The sequence below is a fragment of the Frieseomelitta varia genome, unplaced genomic scaffold, assembly GCF_011392965.1.
Source record: "Frieseomelitta varia isolate USP_RPSP 00005682 unplaced genomic scaffold, Fvar_1.2 scaffold_560, whole genome shotgun sequence".
NCBI classification, from domain to species: domain Eukaryota; kingdom Metazoa; phylum Arthropoda; class Insecta; order Hymenoptera; family Apidae; genus Frieseomelitta; species Frieseomelitta varia.
Window position 1 is genome coordinate 110,636 of NW_025110324.1, and position 27,701 is coordinate 138,336.

General features: G+C 38.9%; 1 protein-coding gene and 1 long non-coding RNA gene across 6 annotated transcripts in view; one reads left to right on the top strand and one right to left on the bottom strand.

Moving 5' to 3' along the window:
* Positions 1-9,182, bottom strand: part of LOC122533905 (sodium/potassium-transporting ATPase subunit alpha) — a 93,604-nt gene extending 84,422 nt beyond the window's left edge. For 2 of the 5 annotated variants that reach the window (XM_043664051.1, XM_043664050.1), the window contains exon 1: positions 9,042-9,152. In XM_043664051.1, the coding sequence (XP_043519986.1) occupies positions 9,042-9,053 (12 nt within the window). In that variant the 5' untranslated portion in view covers positions 9,054-9,152. Of the gene's footprint in view, positions 1-7,773; positions 7,958-9,041 lie in introns of those variants that run through there. The other 3 variants (XM_043664053.1, XM_043664052.1, XM_043664054.1) reach the window with 3 other exon arrangements.
* A 9,994-nt stretch (positions 9,183-19,176) lies between these two features.
* Positions 19,177-21,937, top strand: LOC122533903. The gene is made up of 3 exons (XR_006307792.1): positions 19,177-19,373; positions 21,225-21,422; positions 21,694-21,937. It is a non-coding gene; the product is annotated as an uncharacterized LOC122533903 (long non-coding RNA).
* The last annotated feature ends 5,764 nt before the right edge of the window (positions 21,938-27,701 follow it).

The following is a 27,701-nucleotide window of genomic DNA, read 5'->3' on the forward strand; positions in this document are numbered from 1 at the left end:
AGTGTTTTGAAAATATAGTAAAGTAGGAATTTAATAAAGTGAGTGACATAGAAGAATTAAATTGAGGTTAGTTTGGAGAATGATATTGATTCTTGGTTTTAAAATAGACAATTTAATAGACTTGTTCGAATTGTTTCTGGTTATAGAACAATAATATTAAAGTCTTCCAATATTAAAAATGTTTTGAAAATCTACTAAAATAGGAATTTACTAAAATAGATGATTTAGAAGAATTAAATTGAGCTTAGAATTTTGGACAATGATATTGATTCTTATTTTTAAAAAAAAGCAATTTAATGGACTTGTTCGAATTGTTCCCAGTTACAGAATAACAGTATTAAAGTCGAATAGTGTTTTGAAAATTTAATAAGGTAGGAAGATTGTTTGGAAAAAGTTTTGGAGAATGTTGAATGGTATCGATTCTTGATTTTAAAATACACTGCTGCGACACACTATCTTTACAACGTACAAAGCCTAATGGGCTTTAGAATTGTCTGCAACTACTGCAGTAGAATACCAATAACAAAGTCGAAGAATGCCTCGAGAAATTGGCAAAGCAAGAAGACGATTCGAAAGAGTCGAATTGGAGCGAGAGTCTCGATGAACGAAACTTGATTTTAAAATATATAACAATTGACAAGCTGTCGTGGAAATTTTAATGAAAACTTGGCGTAACGAGATTGTAATGACTTTTAATGATAATGAATAATAGTCGAGAATATTGTCAGAACTTTGTCAGAAGAATATAAAAACAACTTCTTCCCAATTTACTCAGTCATGTCTTAGTCTTCGTTAACTCTTTGAAGATCCTCTTTGAACTTATTCGTACAAGATTAAATAATCAGAAAACTTTTGCCAAAACAATCATAGTGCTTCTCAAAAGTCAGCCAAATTTAACGAGGTTGTTTCTTGGAAATCCACAACGATCCTCCACCTCCCTGGCCACTGAAATGCCCAATCTATTTAAAAAATTTTCGAATCAACCACACACTGCCCTCCCACCACTGACACTTGAAAGACACACACACTCGAGAAACTAACTGTCCTTCGTATTTCCTCTATTCTGGGGCAATTCATCATCTTTCGAGTCCTCCAAAGGAGAACTCGAAGCAAAGACACGAATAGTCACGCGCTCGAGGCGAGCCACACGAGTTTTCTAGGCTTCCTTTCCACTTGGCACGTTTTCCGCGAGATAACGCGGCGACCTAACGACAGTGACGACCGGAAGGAAGCGGATGGACGAGCTGGGGGCTCCGCCTCAAGAAGCTGCCGTTCGAGGAGGGGAAGCCGTGAGCAGCGTCTAGCGTGAGCTCGTTAGAAACGCTTCTGACGGAAATGAGCGTTTTGCGGGCCGAAGCCGGCTGAACGAGAAACGTTAAGTGGCGTGTGATGCCACGGAGGCCAGAGGCACGAGCGAAACAAACGTGGCGTTCGTCTAATAATGGCCTGGTCGTCTAATGGCGTCTCGTTTTATCGAGAACGAAACCACTCGCGACATTTACCAAACCACACGAGCCCTCGACCAGGTAACGTACACGTCTTGGCTGTGTGATCGATCACGTCGATCTTGGATACGTGTTTTGACTGAAAGACCCATTCACGGAGAGGGTGGGAAGATTGATCGTGAGCCACACGCGGCTCAGTTGATTGAAGTGGCCGCCGCGCGCGTGTGTGTCGTAGAGATTAGGCGAAGACGGGTGAATAGAAATCGACGAGGGATTCCGCGACAACGGTGATGGATCTTGGTGTCATTCTTGGTCAGGTCCGGAGACGATCCAAAGAAGATCCGGATCATGCATTGGATCGAGATTTTTAAATAGCCGGTGAAATGTTAATAATGGACAAAAATCGGCACAGCGTTTAGAATAAAAATAGTTTGGGAATAATTATGATAAGATGGATCTTTGCTTGATTCTGGTTAGAAATTTCGACAGAGAGGATTTAGATTAAATTGGTAATTTCGATTGATAAGATTTAAATGAGCGATGAAGTGTATGGTGCATGGACAGAAATCGGCATGGTATTATATATTTGAAATAAAAAAGATTTGGGAAATAATTATGATAGATATTTGACGTTCCATTGTTTTAGCGAAAACTCGTTTTTAAAGTTCAATCGGGTTAAGGTTTTAAATAAGGGATGAAATATTGGTACGTGAACAGAAATTGAAAAATACCATAAAAAGAAATAAAAAGTAAGAATAATGTCGGATTTTTAGCCAAGATGTCATGGAGTTTTTTTTTAGTGAAAAGGACTTAAGATTAAATTGGTTTTAAAGTATCAATACCGTCAATATGGTATTTATAACACAAAGAGTTTGAAAATAATTATGATGGATTTTAATTTCTAGATTCTTGATGTTATTCTAGTAATGAAAAAGACTTCGGGTTATTTTAGCGAAAAGGATTTGAATTGGGATTAAAGTTCTATACAAACGAAGAGACATCGGCAAACGTACGTTGTAAATCGACGATAATTTAAGGCGAAGAAAAAATTTTCCGATTTTCGTTTAACTTTAAAATAGATAAATTTATTCTACGCCACGAGACGAAATTTCGTATAATTTTTTTTCGTGTTATTCTAGCTAGAATGTTCCGTGAATTCTAATTAAAAGAGATTTAGGTTAGATTAAGTTACAGTTTGTATGCGGAGAGGGTTTCCTGTATAAGGAGCTTCGGGGTGTAATTTAGACGAGCGATTCCATGGATTTTCGTTGAATGAGGTTTGTTATTCAACTCTGTGAAAGTAGCTCGACGTCATTTAGTTTAGAGGCGCTTTTTACGAGAGTTCGGTTAAAAAAAGATTTGGGACTCGCTGGCTCGTGCAAAGTCTCCGATTCTCACGATTTTTCACGAATGTTTCGCTGAAAAGATTTCACGTTAATTTTAAAATCCGAAATCACGCGCGATTTTCAATCAAAAGAAATGCATGGCAGATTCGTAACTTCGCGATTCGAACGTGAACCAGAGTTTATCGAGTTTGAATTTTCGTAGTAACAGCTTTAATTTCTCAAAATGAGTGTTTTTGAACGTATCATACGATTATTTAAAAGAAAAAAAAAAAAAACATTAGAAAGCAAGGACGTACTATGCACAAAAAAAATTAACAAATTATAATTAGTGAAGAATTTGAATCAGAATGAAGAATAAAAAAATTCATTATATAAAAAAAAGACAAACGTGATTACTCCAATGTCTCACTAATGACTGATGCATTTTACAAACGTCGAATGTTTTCTAGTTTATGGAAAAATAATCTTCGAATACAATGGAAAATCGAGCGAACCGCAAAGTTAGAGATGCTAAATCACAATTGTAGGTTTAAATCGACTTAAACCAAGGAGGAACGTAATTATTTTGAAATCATGTCTCTTTGAACATTCTGTTTATTTTATTTAATTTTCGAGGTATACTTGAAATGAGACGAATTATTTAACTGAAGATTCCGATCACACAAAAGAAGAGTGCTGTCATTTTGAAATTTCATCGACGACTGATATTCTTTTTTTTTTTTTTTTTTTTTTTGAAACGTCGACAAATTCTGGGATTCGCGAAATTTAAATGCAAATTTACACAGTTATTAAATTAGAAACTGATTGCAAATTAATTACAAATTAATTCTGAAAACTGGCGGTCGATTATTCAAAGCAAGAGTGCGATCGTTTTCGGAATCTCGTCGATAACGGAGTTGAATTTTTCGGATATTCGACGATTTTGGGAAGCTGAGGATCACCAAAATCGATCGAGGAACGAGAAGGGAGGGGAGGGACGAGCAGAGACGAAGTGTTAACGACTCGATGACGGATGATCCGAGGCGTTGCTCAGTAGAGGAGGAACGTCGAAGGTCGGCCATGACGCTCGGAACGTTTCGATTCTTTCCGTTTATTGTATCGCGCAATCGATCCCCGTCGACAACCGGACCGGGGCGAGCGTTGAATGAACACGAACGTCACCGACGCGTTATGTAACTGACCTGAGCTGCTCGCAAAGGGCGCAAGTCCCTTCCCGCCGTCGAAGGTCATAGGTCGAATTCGCCGAGTCCCTTCGATTCCACCTGTCTAACTTTTCCAATCGAATTTAACCGAGAGAGCGATCTATCCTAATTTAACCGAGAATATTAAGAAAAAGAGAAAGAAAAATGACGATGGTCCGAGATATTCACAGTAATTGCACAGAGTGGGCCGAAAAAGTTTCTTCCCACCTATTGTTTTTTATTTATCGTCATTTGATGTTCGATAAAATTTCTATTATCTTATATTATTCATTGTTAATGTAAGAAGAAACTAATTTTTTTTTTTTTTTTAATTTAAAACTAGATAATTGCGACTTCTGACCCGCCCTGTGTTAGACTGTTTGAATTTCAATGGACATTTTAATCCGTGTTTTTTAACCCCCCTTCGCTCTTGGCGGCTGATTGCGGACCATAACGAGCGACCGAATCGTACAGCATTCGTATTCGAATTCGTCGCTGTCTTTTTTCCTTTGATAGGAAATAATAAACTCATCGTATCGCGTTGCCTGGGTTATATTTTAATATACTTAACAATATGCTTAATACTATGACAAGTATACTTCAATATACTTTATATATTTAAATGTACTTAAAACCCGAGGAAAATGTTGCAATTTGGGACGTGCGTGGCACGTCATTCCAGGGTAAGAGGTTAAAGACTACAGTCACTTGACCTCGATGGAAGCTCACATTTTCAATATTTTGTACTTCGCATCTTTTTTATAAATCATTCGACAATTATTACGTACGAGATAAAATATGTGACCACGGCGACGGCGAGCAATATACGTACAAAGACAGTGTTTCTCTCGCGATGGAAGACCGAAGGATGAAAAATTTTCGATTTCAGTCACGGAGATTATGCATTTGCATGAACGTCGGCGGCGGTGATTAGAAGAGAAGGAAAAAGGAAAAGAGGAAAAGATCGGAGAAGAGAATGGCGAGGCGATCGATGGCGGGATAATCGACAGGCGGAAGTCGCTCTGAAGGAATTTCAATGAATGAAAAACGGCGGTAAGGGCCTGTTAAAAGGATCGACCTTTTCAATTGACGGCTGCGTCCTTGGGCCAGCGGCAGCACCAGCCAAGAGACAGCACTATGCGTGCGAACGCGCGCATCCAACATACTCGTACGTTCGTTCTCGATATTCTCGCGAGGCAAGACGAGGCATTTCAGAAAATGAAATTTTCGTTTCGGTGCAACAATGCGACTGGATAAGAACTTCGCGTCGAGTTCACCTTCGTGGGCTGCGGGGTGACATTTCGAACGAACGGAGTGTATGAATTATACTGAAACACATATAACAAATGACGTATGCACGCACTTAGATACAGAGTGAAGAAATTTCTTGCCCCGATCTTCAAAACGAAGATTCACTTCGTAGATTGTGTATGACGAAGAATGACGAACCGAGTCGTACTGGAAATGGAAAAATCTGACTTGAACGAAATTTCTTGCCGATTTTCGCGTGAAGTGCACTTCGTAGATCTCGTAAATATTTATAAATATTGATATTTTACTGAACGAATGAAGTATACACTGAAAGACGACGAACCAAATATACCGAAATATACCTAAGAATCGATGATGTATCGAGGCGTCACTTCAAGTACAGAGCGAAATTTCTTGATCCTCGAGATCATCAAGATTCATTTCGTAGATTGTAGATTGTAGAAGTGAATGGAACGATGAAATGTTCGATGTGTCGAAAGAGGGTTCATACTTTGTACGCGAAAAATCGTATACCAAAAAAAAAAAGCAATAGGCACGATCGAAGCAGCACTGAGCTAACAGAATATCTCGCGATTCATCAGAACGAGACAATTGAAGTAGGCTGAAACTGGTTCCAATTGCACCGAACTCTGCCGATCGATCTGGCGACAGACGGATCCAGTCAAATGTGAAATACAAATGAACGAAAAAAGTAGCTAGAAAATCTCGCTATTCTCGATATTCTTCGCTCTTTGTCTACGTTGAAATTCATCCGAGGAATTCTGCAGCTCTGCAGAGGGAAAGAGAGAGAGAGAGAGAGTTCTAGCATAGTTCGTCGATCGATTCACCGCGACGTACGAGAGAGAGAGAGAGAGAGAGAGAGAGAGAGAGAGAGAGAGAGAGAGAGAGCCTCGTCGTCGACGGATAGATCTAGGCAACCCAATTTCCGGGACACGATTCGCCCCGGTTCCTAAACACGGTTCGATTCCGTTGGAAAATCGAAGAACGCTCCACGTCCACGTCTACACACGAGATCGTTATGACAAAGTGAATGAGTGAGAGAGAGAGAGAGAGAGAGAGAGAGAGAGAGAGAGAGAGGGTGGATTGGACGAGGGGAAGAAACGGAAGGGGTAGCTTGCAATCGAGGGCGTGTCGCGAAACCTATAGTGCCAGGTTAGGTGTGTATTTATTCCACGTTTCGACCGTATGATACGGTTTGCACCCGAAGATTATACCGAGATAAAGCAGGTATTGGACGAGAGAGTTCTTAGGTGAGAGACAGAGAGAGAGAGAGAGAGAGAGAGAACGTCCTAGACAGATGGATTTGTTAGAAAAGGCTCGAAAGGGATGGTCAAAGGTTTAGAGAGATTAGATCGAAGGTGGTGTTGCAGGGAGGGCGAGCTATAATTCATCGTTATCAAGGGTTCCGATTTATCCTTGCCTGCCTGCTTGCTTGCGGAGAGCTTGCGCACAGACAGCCCGCACAGGCGAAAGGTGAGCTTTAATAGCTCGCTAAAAATACCAGTCTCCGTGCGGAGAGCCGCTTACTTTCTGCTGGAAACGTGTAACGAAAGATCGATTCCAGCGGGAGAGGATTGCGAGTGAGAACGAGCCCGTGGAACCATTTTGCAGAAGGAAACGACGCCGTGTTACGGGATATACTCGTCACTAGATTTCGAGACGATACACTCCACTAGATCAGATACTGCGTTCCGCGTATCTCGCGAAATTGCGAGAAATCGTGTCGCTGGGACGGTGAATCGAGATGACACGAGAAATAAAATCGCGTGAAATTCGATGGGGAACGTTCGACGTTTGGAATTTCGAGGATTCTCATTGAAGCTTTCTCTTCCTCTTTTTTTTCTTCGTTCTTTTTTTTTTCTTTTTTTTTTTTTTTGTTTTTTGCAAGAAAAGATCGTGACGTCCGTGTCGGAAAGTCCGCAGCTGGTCGAGGGGTGGCGCACGCGCGCGGCGCCGCGACACCCTCACCGACAACCCCCCCGTTGTCGAGGAACTAGATCCAACCCCACCTCCTGATGGCACGAAGCACGGAGACAGACTTTCCCAGCTTTCTTTCCCCGCACACTCGACGACGCCTAAAAAGTACTCTCTCGAGCCGCACAATTGGGTCAGGGAACCACGCGTATATAATCCCCGCGATCGAAGCACTGCCGAGAGAACCGGCCACTGTTCCTACGAGACGACTGTTTCTCTTTCAGTTTTCTTCCAGCTAGTAAAACCAACACAGTTTTCCAACTCTTGCTTCCAACATTTTCTTTCCCCGAAACACGTCCGTCCAGAGCGACGAGAAGAAATTCCCAATTCTGTGTGTGATTCTTCAGAGGGGAGAAGAGCTCGATGCCATTCGAGGGACGAGAACGAAATTGAAAGGAAACAAAAAAAAAAAAAAGAGAGAGAGAGAGAAAGAGAGAGAAAAGCGAGAACGGTATGAAAGAAAATCTATTGCAGAGGCGATATGCAGTGGGGGTGACACGGTGAGGGTTGAAAGGGGAGAAAGGGTGGTTTCTTCGCATGAAAATACCACATTACCATGTTGTTCCTTTTGCACTGGGCCGGTCGAAGACGAAGACGAAGAAGAAGAAGCAGAGGCAGAAGAAGAAGATGAAGAAGAAGAAGAAGGAGAAAGAAACAGACAGAGGGAGGGACAGCCTTTCCGACTCGAGGATACTTCCTCGCTTTCCTGGAAACGACGACACTGACGGAACGGATCACTGGGAAGAACTGCTTCGCGCTGATTCCGCGAGAGTTCGATGTGGAAAGAAAGCGAGAGAGAGAGAGAGAGAGAGAGAGAGAGAGAGAGAAAGAGAGAGAGAAAGAGAGAGGAGAGGAGAGAGTAAGAGAGAGAGAGAGGAAGAGAGCGCTGAGAGCACAACCCTTCCTTGTTTCTCTACGCCTTTCTTTCTCTCTTGCTCTCTCCCACTCTCCTCCTCCTACCCCCTCGATCGAAGCTCCTCTTTAGCAGTGGTTACACCACAGGCTCGCCTCCTCTCTCTTTCTTCCACCGTCTCGCTCCATCGCGCCCTCTTTCTGTCCCTTTTCCCTGGCCCTCTGCTCTTCTTTCCGTTCCTCGTCACCGATTTTCCCGAAAACCTGTTCGCCTGACAGCCTGTGTGGCAGTGCAGCACTATGCAATGAGAAACAGATTGTCACCAGAAGAGACGAGGCTGATCGAGAATTATACACAGAGGATGAGGTTTTGAGAAAGAGAGAGTGTGTATGTGTGTGAGAAAGAGAAAGAAAGAGAAAGAGAATCCCTAAAAGAAGGCGTTAGCGTGAACCGTCGATTTCCTGTTCTCCGCGAACGGAGAGACCCCGATCCCTCGGAGAGAAACGATTCTTCCGACCTCTAAAAACCTCATTCACGCTTGCCACTCGTGTGCCTCTAACGCGCCTCTCGCTCCTTCCTTCGTTCTCTATCACGCTCTAAATCTCTCGTTCGTACTCCATCTATCTCTACATTTCTCTCTCTCCCACAGACACGCATCCTACAATCGCACACACACGCACACGCACACACACACATACACGTCACAACGGAGTACCTAAAGCGCACACAAGAAGCTACACGTACACATACACGCACACGGTATCGGTTTATCTGGCTGACTGTCAGTGAGAAAGAGAGAGAAAGAGAGAGAGAGAGATAGAAAGAGAAAGACAGAGAGAGAGAGAGAGGGGAAAGAGCTCGACAAAGCGGGAATAAAGCTTGCGACACGCTGTGGCTACAAAGCGAAGATTCTCGTATCTGGTATCAGAGAACTCGAAGAGATGGGCTGTGCGTCTAAGCAATCACAAACCTTGTCACCCATGGCTGCGGCGAGCGGTGTTCGATGAGATAGAAGGTTAACAGCGCGGCTTCGAGTGGACCAGAGACTGACTGGCGTTTCGAGTCGTCGAGGACCGCCGGCATCATCGACCCGTCCGTCCCCCACCACCGCATCGTTCCCCCACCACCGCTCGATCGCCCCTCACCCGACCAACCCGCACCGCGCGGACACGGCACGCGCCCCCCACCACTGCGCCGCTCTCGATTCACCCCCATTCCTGTGCCGCGCAGCTCCAGCGCCACCACCCAAAGCCAAGCCGCCAAGATTTTCCTCCTACTTGGCTAGGCTGATACCGACACCTCGGCTCTTATATTTCGTACACTCGCCTCCTGCACTTCCAAGTGAAACATCCACGTTTCAATTCCACCGATTTAGCAGTAGCAATTGGAATCGACTGTTAAATCCAATCGGGTACGGAATTGGTCATCAAAGGTGTCTAAAAAAGCCTCGGCAGAATCTTACCGAAACGGCGATCGATCTCTCTTTACCGGGGAGGGAAGTCTAAATCCGACTATTGTCGCCAAGGTCTCGGTACTTCTCTTTCCGATCCGTCTCTATATCGAGACGGTTCGTTAATTAAAGATCGGGTGCGAAATTCTCTGGTGTTATTCGATTAATCTCTTGGGAATAATAACGTGGGAATTCGCGCACGTCGGGAATATATTTGGATTCCGAAATTGCAATGTTTTCTCAGTTTCACGCCAGGCAAGATTCATTACTAGTAAAAAAAAAAAAAAAGGGAAGACGAATTATTGTATATCGTTTGGTCACTCGTTACGGTCCGCGAACCCAGTTACTGGCGCATGAGGTTAAGTACGTTGCTCGCACTATGGAGCATCCAGAGGAGTCTGCGAATTGAATTGAATCCCCTGCATGTTCAAACTTTGTTCAACGCCTAACGAACAACACGTATTTCCGGTGTGCGAGTAACGTACGAAATCCTTAACGTCGTTCCTATAATCCGTCGCAGATAGTGCTATCGACCCGCTGGCCGTGCACCACTGGCGTAATCGTTCGAGCATATTTAAAACGGTCGAAAATCCAGCGGCGGGACGAAACGGTCGTAGAAATTTTCCTACGGCCAAATTGCTGGAAAACTTGGCAGGGGTGAGGAAGGAGCGTGGCTGTCGCTAGCAAGAGGCTGGCAGCCCCTCCGCCACCAGCGACCGCCGCCACCCCTTCTCGCCGTGGCACCGTTCGAATCCCTAGCCTAGAGAGATGCCTGTTTCTGCCCTCAAAACGGCACGGCGCACGCTCCGACCAGTCGCGGCAGTGGTTCTCAGCGTTGGCGTTACACCGTGTACGAGCCTATATTAGAGACGGTATCCGGTCCGTGTCTGCACGCCGCTCCCTGGGGAAATTTTTCGGCGGAGAGAAGTGCACCGTGACAGAGGGTTAATTGGGTAAGACCAAGAAATACTGGCCTCGCTCCAGTCGATCACGTTTCCGCGGCAAACGGGATTATACCCGTGGCCCCGCGATTCACGATGGTTTAAATGGCCGTGCGACGATTTTTCGCCAACTGGGACAAACCTTGGACGAACGAATTAAGAGTTTACGATCTTGGTGTGCCGGGGTGTCTGTCCTTATTACGTCAGTCGTTTTGTTGGCTACCACCGACGATCAAAGCGACGATCGTTAAAGCAAAGGATAGGGGGGGGGGGGAACTTTTATGAGGCACAAGGTTTTATTATCATGCCCCTTTTTTTGCATTTGTAAAATGCAACTTGACAATGATTATGAACTGATCATTTTGGTAATTCTAATGTTAATTATTTTGGAGTAACTGCACATTTGATTTTTTAGGGTTTTACTTGAGAGGTTATGTTTGTGAGCTTGCACAAACTGCTAAAGAAAGTCGTTAGTTTCTTATGGAAACTACTGTTTGTTTAGATGAATTTTGGGGTAATTTCGAACAAATCAGAGATTCTGTCGTTTCTGTAGTAAAAAGTTAGAAGGAAAATTAGAGAATTTGATTTTTGGGTTTTTACGTGGGAGACTGGAAACGATAATAAAAGGGAAGATTGTTAAAAAGATTATTGAAAAGGCTTATTGTATAATTCTAGTTTCTCCGTGGGAAATATTGTCGCTGATAAATGAAATAGGGAAGAAATAAGAGATCAGAAGATGAAGATATAAGAATTCTTTCTCAAAGGTGAAGGTATAAGAATTCATAGGTTTCCAAATTTCCCAGAGTGGGAAACAAAATTTTCGTCCAAGAACAAGAGTCGATCAATGAAAATCTCTCGCAGATACAAGTATTAAAAAATGGGATAACCTCAATTTTCTTTCTCGCAAGAATCATCCTTATTACTCCAGCATCTGAGAGCTTGTCAAAGACAGTTCGATTCTAATGAAATTTGGCACAAATGTAGTTTTTGAAATGAATATTTGACACGCATTTCCTTTTCATTGGCAACCTTTGATGTCAAAGGGATGAAAACTAACCTCAAAGTTGGCGGCGCGAGACATATATTTTGTCAAATATCTCAGAAATGATCGGTACAGTTTCTCGTGTAGACTGACGAACTTATTATTTTTTAACGATGTATATCATTCGTTCAAACAATATATTAACAAGTGGACAATTTTTGCGCCAGATGGTGTTTGCCAAAGCATCGTTCTCGCTCGTATATCGAAGCAAACCTAAAGAAGAGGAATCAAAGAAATATTTATCAAAGAAAATTGGATCATTGTCGAGAGGATCGGTTGGCAAGGTTTTCTGGAAGATGGGACGCGAATGAGAACCACTAGAACGCGATCCGTGCTACTGGGCTACGCGCCATACGGCGCTTTGGCCGACCGACCGACTCTACTCGCGCACCGATCCTTCTTTTCCCTCTGTCGTTATCCGGTTCGCCTTCTCTCTTTCTCTCTCTCTTTCCCTCTCTTTGTCTTCCAGTCATTTCGCCGGGCCCCTGTCCCGCGCCAAGCCGCGCAAATTTTACGTCTTGCGGCGTTACGAGGAACGAGGCCTGCCTTCCTCTTCTTCCGGGTTTAACCGGAAAACCACGCCGCGATCCAGACGATCCTCGTTTCCTGTCTGATTCCCCGGTGTGTCGTCCCTTCCTGTGTTCTTCGCTGCGTTTCGCGAATTCATCTAATCATCTTGAAAGTTAGGGGATGAATGACGGACAAGTGGACTTAAAGAAACAAATGTCTGAGGAATTTTTCTCTTTGAAAATTTTGCAAAGAGGAGAAAGCGGAAGGAGTGAAATCGAAGGGATGAAATGGGAGCTGTCGAAGCTGTCCTGGTGAATATTGTCGGAAGGGCGAGAGTCGACGAAAGAAATGAAATTCACACCTTACTTAATTAAATATACCTAAAACTATATATATATATACTATAATATACTATATATATATACTATAATATACTATATATATATACTATAATATATACTTTAGTATATATAGTATATTATAGTATAGTATAGTATAGTATAGTATTATAGTATATATAGTATATTATAGTATAGTATAGTATTATAGTATATATAGTATATTATAATATACTATAGTATATATAGTATATACTATAATACTATATATACTATAATATACTATAATATACTTAAAATTGAGAAAACATTGCAATTTTGGAACAAAAAATTAAGGCTCCTTTAACCACTTGCTCTGGGCAACTGATTGCGGACCATAACGAGTGACCGAATCGTACACGATATTTTCCCTTTGAACTCGTCAGTATATCGTTGGATAGAAATGATTAAGAAGTAATAAACTCATCATTTGTTTTGCCTGGGTTACATTTAAATATACTTATCACTGAGAAAATATTGTAATTGGGGGGGGGGGGAGGCAAAAAATTCTCGACGATGAAAATGAATATTAATGTCTCTAAATTGAAATTAATATCACTGAGAATGTGAAGAAAAAATATGAGGAAGAGAATCAAGGGGTAAAGGGGATGTCGCGGGTTCAGGATCGCGATCGAAGAGAAAAAGGGACTTGGAACGAGAATGATGAATCTCTGTTAAGACGATTTGATACGAGTGGAAAGTTTCCAAATTTTTATTAGCCTTGGTCAGCAAAATCCTCCCCCACCCCCCACCTCTCGATTTTAATTTTAATACGATTGGAAATCTCTAGAGAGAGAAACTCGGCGAAGAGTTGAACCGTTCGTTGATGTTTGGATGTTTTGTCCAAGCGATATATCGCAAGGATATCTGATCCTTTGAGTTCCAACAACGCAATCTACTTCGGATGACTCATTTGCTTTATTAGAGGCACAGATAGGAGATATCTGCGGAGTATCAGTAGCAGTTCAACCAGTGTTTTAGGTAACCGAGAGTAATAACTTCTTTTGGTAACTACAATCGATAAATTTCCATACTAGCGCCACTAATACCGGCGTATATCCACTTAACCTAGATATTATAAATCACGTACTCCCGTCTATAGAAACAAACAATAGTCGACCCGCGCTCCTAATTAATCTCCAAGTATTACGATCGTCCACCTGTAAATAGAGAGTATGAAAAACCACAAGATCGTATGGGAAAAACTTGGGATCAATACTCACAATCGGCATAGAGAAAGAATCGTTTCGTTATCGTCAGACATTCCGCAAAAACTCCAAATTTTTTTCTCTATCTAATTTCCTTTTTCAGTTCAATTTAATTTAATTCAATTTCCTTTTTCTATTAATTATTTCCCCTCTCAATTTAATTTAATTTCCTTTTTTTAGTTTTTTTTAGTTTAATTTTTAATTCTCTAGAGCTTCTCTCGTAAGTTTATGGCATCGCGAGTAACGAGTCATTTTCTTTTCGATTCAAAAATCATTTTCTACTAAAGAAAAGAAAAAAAAGACCACAAATTTGCGAACGCTTTGGCGATCACAACATTCGAAAGGAATAATTTTTAAAACGTAATGGAAAAATCATGTTTGGACTCGAATTTAATTTAAAATTAATAAAATTTAGTTTCTTCTCTTATACATTTTGATGTTCGATGGGACGAAATTTTTGATTTAGGCTGCATTACCTAAAATTAATAAACAAACAAATTATGACAATTTTGACAATTATGACAATTTATGACAATTTCATTATTATGTTTTGTTTTAATTGCTCCTCTGAGTCAGTATAATTTGACGATCGTTTCCCCTTTTTCCATCGATCGCCTAATCGTGCAATTAATACCCAAGAAACTATTCTTCTTGGAATTGTTCCCGCGCGTCTCTTTCTTTTATTTCGTTTCTCTGGTTCTCTGGCCTGGCACAAATAATTATCAAGTAATCCCGCCAATGACCTGACTCGAAGCCTGAAATCGGCCGGACCCGAGTTGTCGTTTTAACGAACTATAATGGAAAGCCCGGAAAGGACGGTCGAGGCTGGTGTTGATGGCCGATCGATGACGGCTCGCGATTCGATTCCCTTTTCTTCACGGAATACACGAAACGTACATAATACAGAGAACGAGGAGGAGAGAATCGGTACGACTTCGGATCGAAATCGATCTTATCACGACTCGACAACCTAATTCTGGCAAGCAGCGATATCTTTCTTCCCGTGGATATTTTTTTTTTTTTTTTTTTTGTTGGGAATTTATAAAATTCACACTGCTCGTTATCTGAACCTTACGATTATCCTGAATCAACTGGAGGAAACGCTGGCAAATACTGATTGCGGACCATAACGAGTGACCAAACCGTATATACAATAATAATTCGTTAGAACTCGAAGTTCGACAAATTTTGGAAATGAACGCTGCCGAATTCCCCCGAAATTTTCATCTGCAACGTCACCCGAGTAACTCAGAGTTAGCTCCTAGTGTCTCTTTTCGCGTTCTTTATCGATATTTGCCTTCCTTTGCCTCAGCTCACGGCCACGGAGTCGGGTCAAAACGAGCCGGTAGCGGCGTCCAAGGGTTAACCAGCGCCGGGAATGATCGCCAGTCCGCAATAAGGAACCGCATTGTCGAAGGCGAAAGTTACGTAACGAGTTGTTTCAGGGACTTTAGCCTAGCCTAGTTCCGCGGATAGTACTTCCACCCCCTTGTAACATCGATCTGGCTGACGGCTTTGATGATCGTGTCGCACCAACTCCTTCCTCCTCCCCTCTTCTCTATCCCTGTCTCTCGCTTTTCTGTCTCTCGTGCCACCGACGTGCTCTTTGACACTTCGTGATGGCTTTTGCGTGTTATTTATCGAACAGGCCGTTCGTATTTTCGACGATTCGTATCATTGGATCGGTTTTACATTACGCGATTAAAGGCGTGTGATTGATCGGAAGACGTCGAAGGATCGGTTGGATAAACAGTGATTAGCGATAGTCGTGCAACAGGGGTGAGAAGAAGGGTAGAGGAAGTGAAAGATTCAAGGAAACACTAGGCTCTGATTATGCGGATCTTGAAATATGGGTTTCAATTCTCGCGCGTGCGATGGGGATCGTTGGCACGGATAACGTTTTACTTTTTGCCACGCACGTCGAAAATTTTTTGTCCCAAAATTGCAGTATTTTCTCAGTTTATTCTCAGTTAGGTATGTTTAAGTATAACCCAGGCAAAGCAAGTAATAAATTTATTACTTCCGAATAATTTCTATCCAGTGATATCATGCCGACGAGTTCAAAAAGAAAGCGAATTACTGTATACGGTTTGGTCACTCGTTATGGTCCACAATCAGTTGCCAGCTCAAGTGTTTTAAGGAAGCCTTAACCTCTTGCGCTGGTACGACGTGCCACGCGCGTTGAGAATTTTTTGTTCTAAAATTGCAATATTTCGTCAGTTTTAAGTATATTATAGTATATTATAGTTGTAAGTATATTTAAGTATAACTCAGGCAAAGCAAATGATAAATTTATTCTGAATAATTTCTATCCAGTGATATCGTACCGAAAGAAAAAAAAAAGCGACGAATTATTATATACGATTTGGTCATTCGTTATGGTCCGCAATCAAGTTGCCAACTCAAGCCTTAACGTCTTTCGCTGGAACGACGTGCCACAGACGTCGAGAATTTTTTGTTCCAAAGTTGCAATATTTCCTCAGTTTTAAGTATATTACAGTATATATGTAGTATATTATAGTTTTAAGTATATTTAAGTATAACCCAGGCAAAAAAGATAAATCTATTACTTCTCAATAATTTCTATTCAGTGATATCGTACCGACGAGTTCAAAAGAAACAGAAAGCGACGAATTATTGTATACGGTTTGGTCACTCGTTATGGTCCGCAATCAGTTGCCAGCTCAAGTGGTTAAGGAAGCCTTAACCTCTTGCGCTGGTACGACGTGTCACGCGCGTTGAGAATTTTTTGTTCTAAAATTGCAATATTTCGTCAGTTTTAAGTATATTATAGTATATTATAGCTGTAAGTATATTTAAGTATAACTCAGGCAAAGCAAATGATAAATTTATTACATCTGAATAATTTCTATCCAGTGATATCGTACCGACGAGTTCAAAAGAAACAGAAAGCGACGAATTATTGTATACGGTTTGGTCACTCGTTATGGTCCGCAATCAGTTGCCAGCGCAAGTGGTTAAAAAGCAACCCTATTCCGGTTTGTCGGGCACACTGGCCACGAAAGAGAGTCACAGACTCGACGGTTGTTCGTGGAAATCGATAACACGTGGTGACTGGCGTCTCTAGAGGGGGAAGAAGAAAAAAACGAATGAAGAACGTTTGTTACGTTGCAAGCTGAAGTCGAAGAAGAATTCTGCAGATTTCTTTCTTCTGGGAAAATTGGGGATACCCTCTCTGGGAAGGTGGAATTTCTGGCTTGTTACGTAACTCGCAGGAAACGATCCAAGCGTCCACGAAGCTCTCGAAAGCTTCAACTCTCGAGGACACTTGCCACTCGCCTCTATTTCAACCTCCGAACTAAGCCGCACTAACTGGGATCTCCCTTCTTCCGCTTTATTATACTTTGCCCGATGGTTTTTGAATTTAAGTGGTTAGGATTCGCGAATGTTCGGGAGCGTTCCGGTGAAACTCAGAATGCCAGGCTCCCAAGTGGAACGCGCGAACGTTCTCCGCGTTCGACTCGATTAGATCTCGTAACGTCGAGGGAGATTTCATAATTTCGATAAAAATTTGCTCACCTCGTTGTAATATTCTGTATTCTATGCGTTGAAGCTAAAATTCACTGGCGGGAGATACAACCCTCCGATTAATAACCTAGCGCAATACCGACGCTAAAATTCTAGGCTTCCAACTAAAATTTCCCCTCCACTTAATTGCAATTAAAACTCGCGGACTTTCGTGATTGTAGTTGCGAGGTAAAAATACGAAAAAATTCACTAGTTCCTATGAAAATTTTCGGAAAATGCAAAATTCCTCGGATTTTGTCAGAAAAAGGAAACCTCTGAACTCTATATCGATCTAAATGCAGATTCTGTCGTCGGCAGCAATCGGAAATATCAAAGTCACAGTACGTGGTTTGTTTGTTGTTCGAAACGTATTGTAACGAAGTTAAAGAAGCCCCGAGTTAAAGAAAAATTCGAAGCAAGGGATTCGGTGAAAAAAAAAGCAGAAAAAAAAAATGGCGGAAGTGGTGGTGTGCAACGGGCATAAAAGAAGAAAGCTGGAGGGCCAGACATTGTTGAGGGTTCATCCGATCGTTGATAATCGAGCAACGTTCCGCGTCAAAGGGAACGTCCAGAGTCACGGGACACTCGTCACTGTCACACGAGCTGGCCACAGAGGTGTGAACTTGAAACGATCCTGGAAAACTGGCCAGTCAACCTTGACACGGTTGCCCGGTCGCGATTCCTCCTCGCAAATTCAATTTACGTCGCCACGCTGATTAGACAGATCGTCGCTATTCTTTCGTTAATATCTTCTTTTTGCTGGTTTTCAACTTTTCATTTTAGCTTACTGTCATTACATTTTTATTTCTTTCTCGATCTTCAGCCTCTTTTCATTTTATTTGCGAATCAATAAAGAAACTGTTAGATTCATGATATCATTAGACTTGACTGTTGAAAATTTACTGTCATTAAATTTTTATTTTTTCTCGATCTTCAGCCAGTCTTCATTTTATTTGCGATCAATAAAGAAACTGTTAGATTTACGATATCATTAGACTTGATTGTCGAAAATTTTCAATTTTCTTCTTTTTTAATTTTTCTATTTATTTATTTTTTTATTTTAATTTACTGTCATTGCATTTATTTTTTCTTAATTATTCAGCCTCTCTTCATTTTATTTGCGATCAATAACGAAACTGTTAGATTCATGACATCGTTAGACTTGACTGTTGAAAATTTTCAATCTTCTTTTACAATTTTTATTTCAATTTACTGTTACTACATTTTCATTTCTTTATCGATATTCAGCCTCGTTTCATTTTATTTGCGATCAATAACGAAACTGTTGGTGACATTGACAGACCTGATTGTTGAAAATTTATTGAACAAACGATTATGTTCACGCGAATGACGAAATACGGAAACGCATTTAGCTGTCAAAGAAAATATCAAACAACGACAGTCATCGAATTACTGTTTCAGTGAATTAAAATTAACTTCAATTCTGTGATATCCAATAACAATTAAAACATCAATATACATCAAGTTCTTTTTTCTTTTTTTCCTTATTTCCCAAATTTCCGAGCTGTGTCTCTGATTTCGATGATTATAATACACTACGTTCTTTAGTTTCAAGTTACAAATTGAAGTGCCCGCGACGCGACAAATTATTGCTTGGCCCTTGATTCTTTTGAAAATTCGAACAACTTCATTCCCTTCGTTACCATCGCGTAAACGGCACGAGCGTAACAATGTACATGCAAAAAAAGAAAACAAAAAAAAAAAAACCGTGTATCGCATGCACGAACGCCAAGACGTAATTACTAATTACCATTGATCGCCGTGATAAGAAGTGTTCGTTCGACTAATTGGTCGTCTGGTCGACACGAAAATAACGATTAAACGCGTGAGTCATTAAATACCTCATCCCACACAAGCGAAACGACGTGTAACACACGTGTGTAGTCGTTACGCGTCTCTATCCGCGTCTGTGATATCCACACGAATTTGATTCGCAGGAAATGAATCATGTTTCGTGGCCCCTTTCCTCACTCGCTGCCACGCGTAATACGCTCGCTAACCCAGCAGTCTCTCTCTGTCTCTCGTTACTGTGTTGTTTCCCAACTGTGATGTTTCTTTCGTATTACGAGTAAAGCGTAATCGCGTGGACACGACGAATTTTTCTCCCATCGCGAATTCACCGGGGAAAAGAGAAAATCGCGCGCCTGTGGATCTAGATAATTAATTCCTCCCTCCGGTATAACTGAAATTTTCTTGCGGAAGAGACAACAGTTTATTAATTGATCGTGAGTAGTATAAGTCAGTCGTTAACTAACAATAAGTTACAGCCTTGCTTCAACTTTTGTTTCAACGGGAGTATTCGTCCATTTGATGACTTTCATAAATTTTTCTTTTCTTTTTTCAACACGTCGACTCTGCCACGCGAAATTTTCACAGTTCGTTTATGAAAATACGTCTACAAAACATTTAATTTTCATAAGATATTACAATGAAATAAAATACAAGCTCTGACACTAATAAAATTAGTACGTGTCTTATGGAAATTAAATATTTTAAATAAAATATTTAATTATATATTAAATTAAATATTATTTATTATTAATTATTTATTATTATTTATTATTATTAAATATTATATATTGTATTTAATTATATATTAAATTAAATATTATTGGATTAAATATTGTATCATAGATGAAAATAGCGGAAATTTCGCGTGACAATAATGATAATAAATAAGTAAAAGTTAACAATTTTTCATCAATACTATCTAGTTATTTATGTTTGTTAAAATTCATAGTTAATAACAATAATTAATATTCATCTCGTTTCAATTATTCTAAAATATCTAAAAATGGAGGAAATCGTCAGTAATGGATATCGTAGCAATCAACACGTTGTAATTTCTTCTGCGATTTATTTAGTTTCTTTCTTGCCGTGACAATTTTCTAATTTTTCAACATTTTTCTACAGTATTGGATAATTTTTTTTCATGGTTTTATTTTGCCGACAATGGAGACAAATTTAAAGATTATATCTCATCGTTGTAGATGATGATAGTAACTCGAGGTGAAGTAAAATGGAGAAAGAACATCGTACATCAAGTTTTCAAAAAGGCCTTCAATCTTTAAATCCATCGTCGAAAAAAAAAATTCATCCGTCACGAAAGGAATCTTTCAATGTTTTTACGTACTATGAACAATTTGTACAATTTATCTTCGCTGTTACGTGACATGACAGCATTTTAGAGCAAAATGAACGACGCGCTTCAAAAGTAGAGGCTTCAAGCTTTGTAAGGGTTTACTGTCTCAGGTTTTAGATTAGGTTTAAGATTAAGTTTATTGTCTCAGGTTTTAGGTTAGGTTTAAGGTTCATTTTATTGTCTCAGGTTTTAGGTTAGGTTTAAGGTTCAGTTTATTGTCTCAGGTTTTAGATTAGGTTCAAGATTAAGTTTATTGTCTCAGGTTTTAGGTTAGGTTTAAAATTTAGTTTGTTGTTTCAGGTTTTAGGTTAGGTTTAAGGTTCAGTTTATTGTCTCAGGTTAAGTTTAAAGTTAAATTTATTGTCTCAAGTTTTAGATTAGGTTTATGATTAAGTTTGTTGTCTCAGGTTTTAGGTGAGGTTTAAAGTTCAGTTTGTTGTCTCAGTTTTTAGGTTAGGTTTTAGGTTCAGTTTGTTGTCTCAGGTCTTAAGTTAGGTATAAGGTTATTGTCTCAGGTTTTAGATTAGGTTTAAGATTAAGTTTATTGTCTCAGGTTTTAGACTAGGTTTAAGGTACAGCTTATTGTCTCAGGTTAAGTTTAAAGTTAAATTTATTGTCTCAGGTTTTAGATTAGGTTTAAGATTAAGTTTGTTGTCACAGGTTTTAGGCTAGGTTTAAGGTTCAGTTTGTTGTCTCAGTTTTTAGGTTAGGTTTAAGGTTAAGTTTATTGTCTCAGGTTTAAGGTCAGTTAGTTCAAAACAGAAGACGAATTATTGTATACGGCTTCGGTCACTCGTTACGGTCCGCAATTAGTTACTAGCGCAAGAGGTTAACGATAATGGAATAACAGGAATAGAGACTGACTCGCTGATTTTTCCAGATAAAGGACCGTGGGCCAGATATTTCAAAACATTAACGAAAGGAATCATTTCAGCTTCCAAAGGAAGGGAACAATGAGAGAAAGGGAGAAAGAGAGAGAGAGAGAGAGACAGAAAGAAGATAGCTGCAGACAGATAACCACTTCACAACTCGAATGCGACCGGGGGGCAAGAGGGGGGGATGTGCTCGACGGTAGGAAGAGTAGGGGAGTAGGGGAAAAAAGGAAGAATAAACGTCGTAAGCCTTTCGATAGGTACGACTCGTCTGTTGTTGCGGATCGATACTTCAAACTGGTCCAGCGTATCTCGAAGAGGAATAAGGGAAACTGTCGCGCGACTCTGTTACCATTTTACTTGTCCATTTTACTGTCGCGCGACTTTGTGCCGTTTCATTCCTGTTTTAATTCAGTAAAAAGAGAGAGAGAGAGAAAGAAAGAAAGAGAGAGAGAGAGAGAGAGAGAGAGAGAGAGAGAGAGAGAGAGAGAGAGAGAGTTGGTTGGAAATTTTACCTTCTTCTTTTTTCAGCCATTCGCGAGAAGAAGAGAATGAATTACAAGGTTCTAAAGGAAACAATGCTTGTATACAATTTATGATGGTTGATCGACGATGTTGTTACTCGAGCAACGAATTCATCGACATTGAGATATCTCTGAATAATCACAAAGGAATGTATTTACGAATGACTTGAATTCTTTACAGATTGAGAGATAAAGGAAGGCTGGCTGTGCGGAAGCAATCGTCATCGTGGTTTGATAATTATTAGATTGTGATTGTGTGATTCTAATGTAATAAATTGACTGATTAAATTAATGTAAATTAATCGATCAAATTAATGCAAATTAATCGATCAAATTAATGCAAATTTGGGGGGGGGCAAGAAAGAGGGATAAACTTTCAACAGACGGAACGAAGAAATTGACATTGAACAATTATGGGATACTTCTTTTTACAAGGGTTGTTGCAACCAGTATCACTTGTCTTTCTCTAAGGTGATACACTTTTTTATACTCGAAGAGGTGGAAAAATTCTCAGGGCGTCTCGCTTGCTTTAATCTAACGAAACGTCCCTCGTGTTTCCACGTCGAGCGACGTTTGTCTGACAATGAGCCTCGGTGGCATCGGCGTCTCGGGGCAAATCTTCGAACGAGCATCCCCCAAATGTGTCGTCGCCTTTGCTACAGGCACCTTGTTACTCGAATCTTGGCGCGATTTTTTTTTCCCCGCGTCGCCGACAGGAAAACTGGAGGCTCGCGTCTCACTCTCGAGGCGCTGACTACCCTGAAGGAACATCGTCTCGCCTTTTTCTTCTTCGCGGAAAGAGCCCCTCCCTGGGGATAACGCCGCCACGTTCGGCTTGTAAATCTCCGTTAAGCTCGAACGAGATCTCGTTTCGTCGCTCACTCTTCATTTCTTCATTCGTCGGTGAAGACGAATCAACGTGTTCAACCATCATGCGATATCCGGGATATTTTCAAACACATTTACAAGATCGTCAAACATCGCCGATTTTTCGAGAAATTTGTTCGCGTTGAATATGTACAGGGTGGTCATTGAAAGACCGAATGATACGAAACAAAAATAACTTTTGCAAACGCGTGTGTTTGTTTTTCAATTTTTTATTATTTTATTTGGAAATATGATTAATGGATCTTTTTTTTTTTTTGAAAAACAACATCCCTCAAATGACCATCATTTGGAAAGTGAACAAATCATGACTTTTTTAAGTATATTCTCCGGTTTTTCAGTATATTCTACCCTGTATATTTTAAATTTGTTAGTCGCGATTAGCGGAGCGACCAACTTTCGATATTTCTAAGCACTCGAAAGTACTGTTACGAAATTGCAACAGTACAGTTCAAATATTACCGATTTTTCGAACAAAATTTGTTTGTGTTCGCCAAAATTTGTACGTTCAAAAATGAATATATATTCAAAATTTGTTATATGTCATTTATTCAATTAACTCGGAACGATCAATTTTCGATAATTGTAAACACTCGAAAGTACTGTTACGAAATTGCAACAGTACAGTTCAAATATTACCGATTTTTCCAAAAATGTGTTTGTGTTTGTCAAAATCTATACGTTCAAAAATGAATATATATTCAAAATTTGTTATATGTCACTTATTCAATTAACTCAGAACGATCAACTTTCGATAATTGTAAGCACTGTTACGAAATTGCAACAGTTCAAATATTACCGATTTTTCGAAAAATGTGTTTGTGTTTGTCAAAATCTATACGTTCAAAAATGAATATATATTCAAAATTTGTTATATGTCACTTATTCAATTAACTCAGAACGATCAACTTTCGATAATTGTAAGCACTGTTACGAAATTGCAATAGTTCAAATATTACCGATTTTTCGAAAAATTTGTACGTTCAGAAATGAATATATATAAAATAAATATATATATAAAAATATAAATATATATATATTTAAAAAAAAATATATATATATATATATATTCTAAATTTGTTACTCAGAATTAGCGGAGCGACCAACTTTCCATCATTTTAACCACTCGAAAGCTTACTGACCGATTAAGAAATTCACGCGGGAGTAAGGAGATCGATGGAAAGCCGACGGAGCATTTTCTGCTTTGTTCGAGCTCGCAACCATCCCCCTCTCCGCCCCTGGAAGCTGGGAGCTGTTAATCTCGCCAGTTTACAATAGGTCAGCGCGTTTGGTTCATCGATCTCCGGGCGTCGTGTTTCGCGGTACACGTCGAACAATCGGCCGCGAATCGCCCAAATCGGGGAAAATGGGTCAAGTCCTAATTGGATGGACGCCGGAAGGACAAAAGGAGATGAGGACACAGCGTGTCTGGGGTGATGTATCGCTCGATATCCCCTCGGCGGGAATGGAGCAAATGGCCCTCGTTCAAAGAGATATGGAAACATCGTCATTGCTGAATTAAACAATGGATTTTGACATTTTCAAAGGTTCCCTTCTTAATACAAAAATCACTTGTTTCAGTCAAAATAATTCCGTAATTTTTTAATATTTATTTAACATTTATTGTTATTTATTAATATTTATTAATATATAATTATTTAAATAAATAATATAATATATAATATATTTATTAATATTTAATATTTAATATTTATAAAGAAATAATTTGATTAATTAAATAAATTTTTTATTTTATTTTATTTTCAAAAAATAAGTATTTTATTTTACTCTATTTTCAAAAAATAAGTATTTTATTTTATTTTATTTTCAAAAAATGAGTATTTTATTTTATTTTATTTTCAAAAAATAAGTATTTTATTTTATTCTATTTTCAAAAAATAAGTATTTCATTTTATTTTATTTTCAAAAAATAAGCATTTTATTTTATTTTATTTTTTATTTTATTTTATTTATTTTTAATTAATCAATTAATTGTTTAAAACGTAATGAAGAAAGATCGTGTCCGAACTTGAGCTTGAATTTATAAATTAGTTTCGTTCTTACATTTCGATGTTTTATTAAAAAAAGAGAAATCGGTGGGAAGAAACTCTACATATACATACACACAGTGGTCTTAAATTTTTTTTTACGGCCATATTACATTACATGTCGTGTCGGTATATTTTTCTGTATTTCGGAGCGACTCGATTAAAAAGTTACAGCGCAAAGTAAACAGGGAACGAAGAGAAGATTTCCTTCCCTGAGAAATCAGGAAGAAGCAGAAGTTCGATTTGAAAGAGGACCGTAAAGCGTGACGAGAGAGACAGAGACAGAGAGAAACAGAGAGAGGAATAGAAAATTGTCGGTGAATTGGGCGGATACGGTCGCCAGAGAATTGATTGAGGGAAGGGGGGGGGGGGGAACACAGGGGAAAGGAAAAAAGGGGGAAAAAAGGAAGAAACACAGAGAAGTACCGTGCCAAGTCAATACTTCGTTCCCGATAACGTCACTCGATTACCGATTAAAAGGAGATTTCGATATCAAGCCGTCTCGCATCTGGCTAAATAATCAATCGTCCAACAACCGCCGGGCTTTTACCATTTTTACCATTTTTATTTTCTTCCCTTTTCTTTTCTCTCTCTCTCTCTCTCTCTCTCTCTCTCTCTCTCTCTCTCTCTTTTGAGGCGATCAACTCTTTGCCGCTCTCTGCCTGCCAATTTGCTTCAGCGTTCCTCTATCAAGTGGATTACTTTTTAAAATAATATCCACATTTCTCCCGTCTCTCGCGTTTTTTCGTTGCTACGTGCCGAGAGAAATATTTTTCGGGCAATTCTCTTGCGCGCAATTACGTACGATTTTGACGTATATACTGGCAGAGTTTGACAACACTCGTGCTGTGTGTTTTGATTGATATTTTTAGAAATGAAAAGCAGAAAATCGGAAAGGCACCGATCTTTTCCGAAGAGAAGGAAATATCGATGGCAATTGTTTAAACCTGAATTGAGTTTAAACGTAATTAAAGAAATCGAAGAATAGAAATGGAATTGAATTCAAACGTAATTAAGAAAAATAGAATTCAAATTGCTTCTTATACGTGTTATTATAATTATAATCATTACTCTATATTATATTATAATATTACTCTTCTTTGTTATTGTATTATAATTATTAGTCTTCTCTGAATATTTTATACATACTTTTGTGCATAATATTACTTTTCTATTCTATTACTATCACTTTAACGAAGGAAATTCGAAGTAGAGGAATTAATTAATCTCTTGCCACTCACGTCGAAGATTTTTTGTCCCAAAAATTGCAGTATTTTCTCAGTTCTTTACTTAGTATACTTTAGTATAATAGTATACTTTAGTATAATAGTATAACTTTAGTATAATAGTATAACTTTAGTATAATAGTATACTTTAGTATAATAGTATAACTAGAGTATAATAGTATAACTAGAGTATAATAGTATACTTTAGTATAATAGTATAACTTTAGTATAGTAGTAGTTTAATTTTTTTATAACTTTAGCATAGTAATAGTTTAGTATAACTGAGTATACTTTAGTATAATAGTATACTTTAGTATAATAGTATAACTTTAGTATAATAGTATACTTCAGTATAAGTATACTTTAGTATAATAGTATAACTTTAGTATAGTAGTAGTTTAGTTTTTTTATAACTTTAGCATAGTAATAGTTTAGTATAACTGAGTATACTTTAGTATAATAGTATAACTTTAGTATAATAGTATACTTTAGTATAATAGTATAACTGAGAAGTATAACCAATAAAACAAACATTAAATTTATTCAATAATTTCTTAATAATTTCCATCCAGTAATGTCACGCCGACGAGTTCAAAAAGAAAGCGACGAATTTCTCGTATACGGTTTGTTATCGTCACTCGTTATGGTCCGCAATCAGTTGCCAGCCGCCAAGTGGTTAAAAATGAAACGGAGCGAGATACAGATGAAATGAAAATGCTATTCGAAAACAAAGCAGTGAATTTCCTTTGGTGTCAGTTGAAAAGTTGATTTGAAGGAAGATTAATAAAATTATACGAGATATAATAATATAATATAACAATAAGATATAATAATATAACATGATAATATAATAATAAGATCAACGGAGGATTTAAATTAACGTTTCTACCGTGAGACAGAGCCATTGCTGTTGTCTCGATTCGTTTTTAAATACGTGCAACGCCGAAGCACGAACGAAAGGACGAAACAAATATTTTATTTACAATCCCTTTGAACTGTGATTAATTACGTTTAAACGTAAGATACGATTACGAGCGTAATAAAACAATTATTTCTAACGTAGTTAGTCGAAGAGCAAAGCACGCTACCAGGATGATTGTGAAACAGAATACGTTACGCTCGAAGCATATTCGAAAAGAAAGGGACTGGATACATGGGGGAATTGATTTCTTGGATTATAAAACATCTGTCGAATTCTCGGGAGATTAGCGATGGCACTTATCGGTGGTTTACAGTCGAGATGATGCCTCGAGAAGAGACGCGTTCGAAAAGAAAAAGAAACCTGATCAAGCCGGAAGCGTCGTAAAGTCGTCGACGCGCCGATGATCGTGAAATAAAAATAGGATATCTTGTAGGCGACGGCTCGTTCGATATTTTCCATCGCTCTCCGCGGCTTATCGATCGTGTGTGTACACGGCCCAAAAATCGTGCGAGATTTTCGATCTTTCTGGAGAATCGGAAACTCCCTTTTGAAGAGGACACTCTGCTAGTTGGTTTTAAAGGGTTGTTGCGTAGAGGGGAAAGAAACAGACAGAGAAACGAATGAAGAAAAAAGGAGGGGCAACAACGAATTGAACAAAGAAAGAATAATCAAATATAAAATATAAAATATTATATGTAAATCATAAATTATAAAATACAAATAATAAAATATTAAATATAATTAAATAAAATATTATTCATTATGATTAAATTGAATATATTATTATTTTAATATAAAAAATAAAATATAATTAAACAAAATATTATTTATTATAATTAAATTAAATATATTGTTTTAACATAAAATATTAAATGTAATAAAACAAAATATTATTTACTATAATTAAATTAAATATATTATTTTAACATAAAAT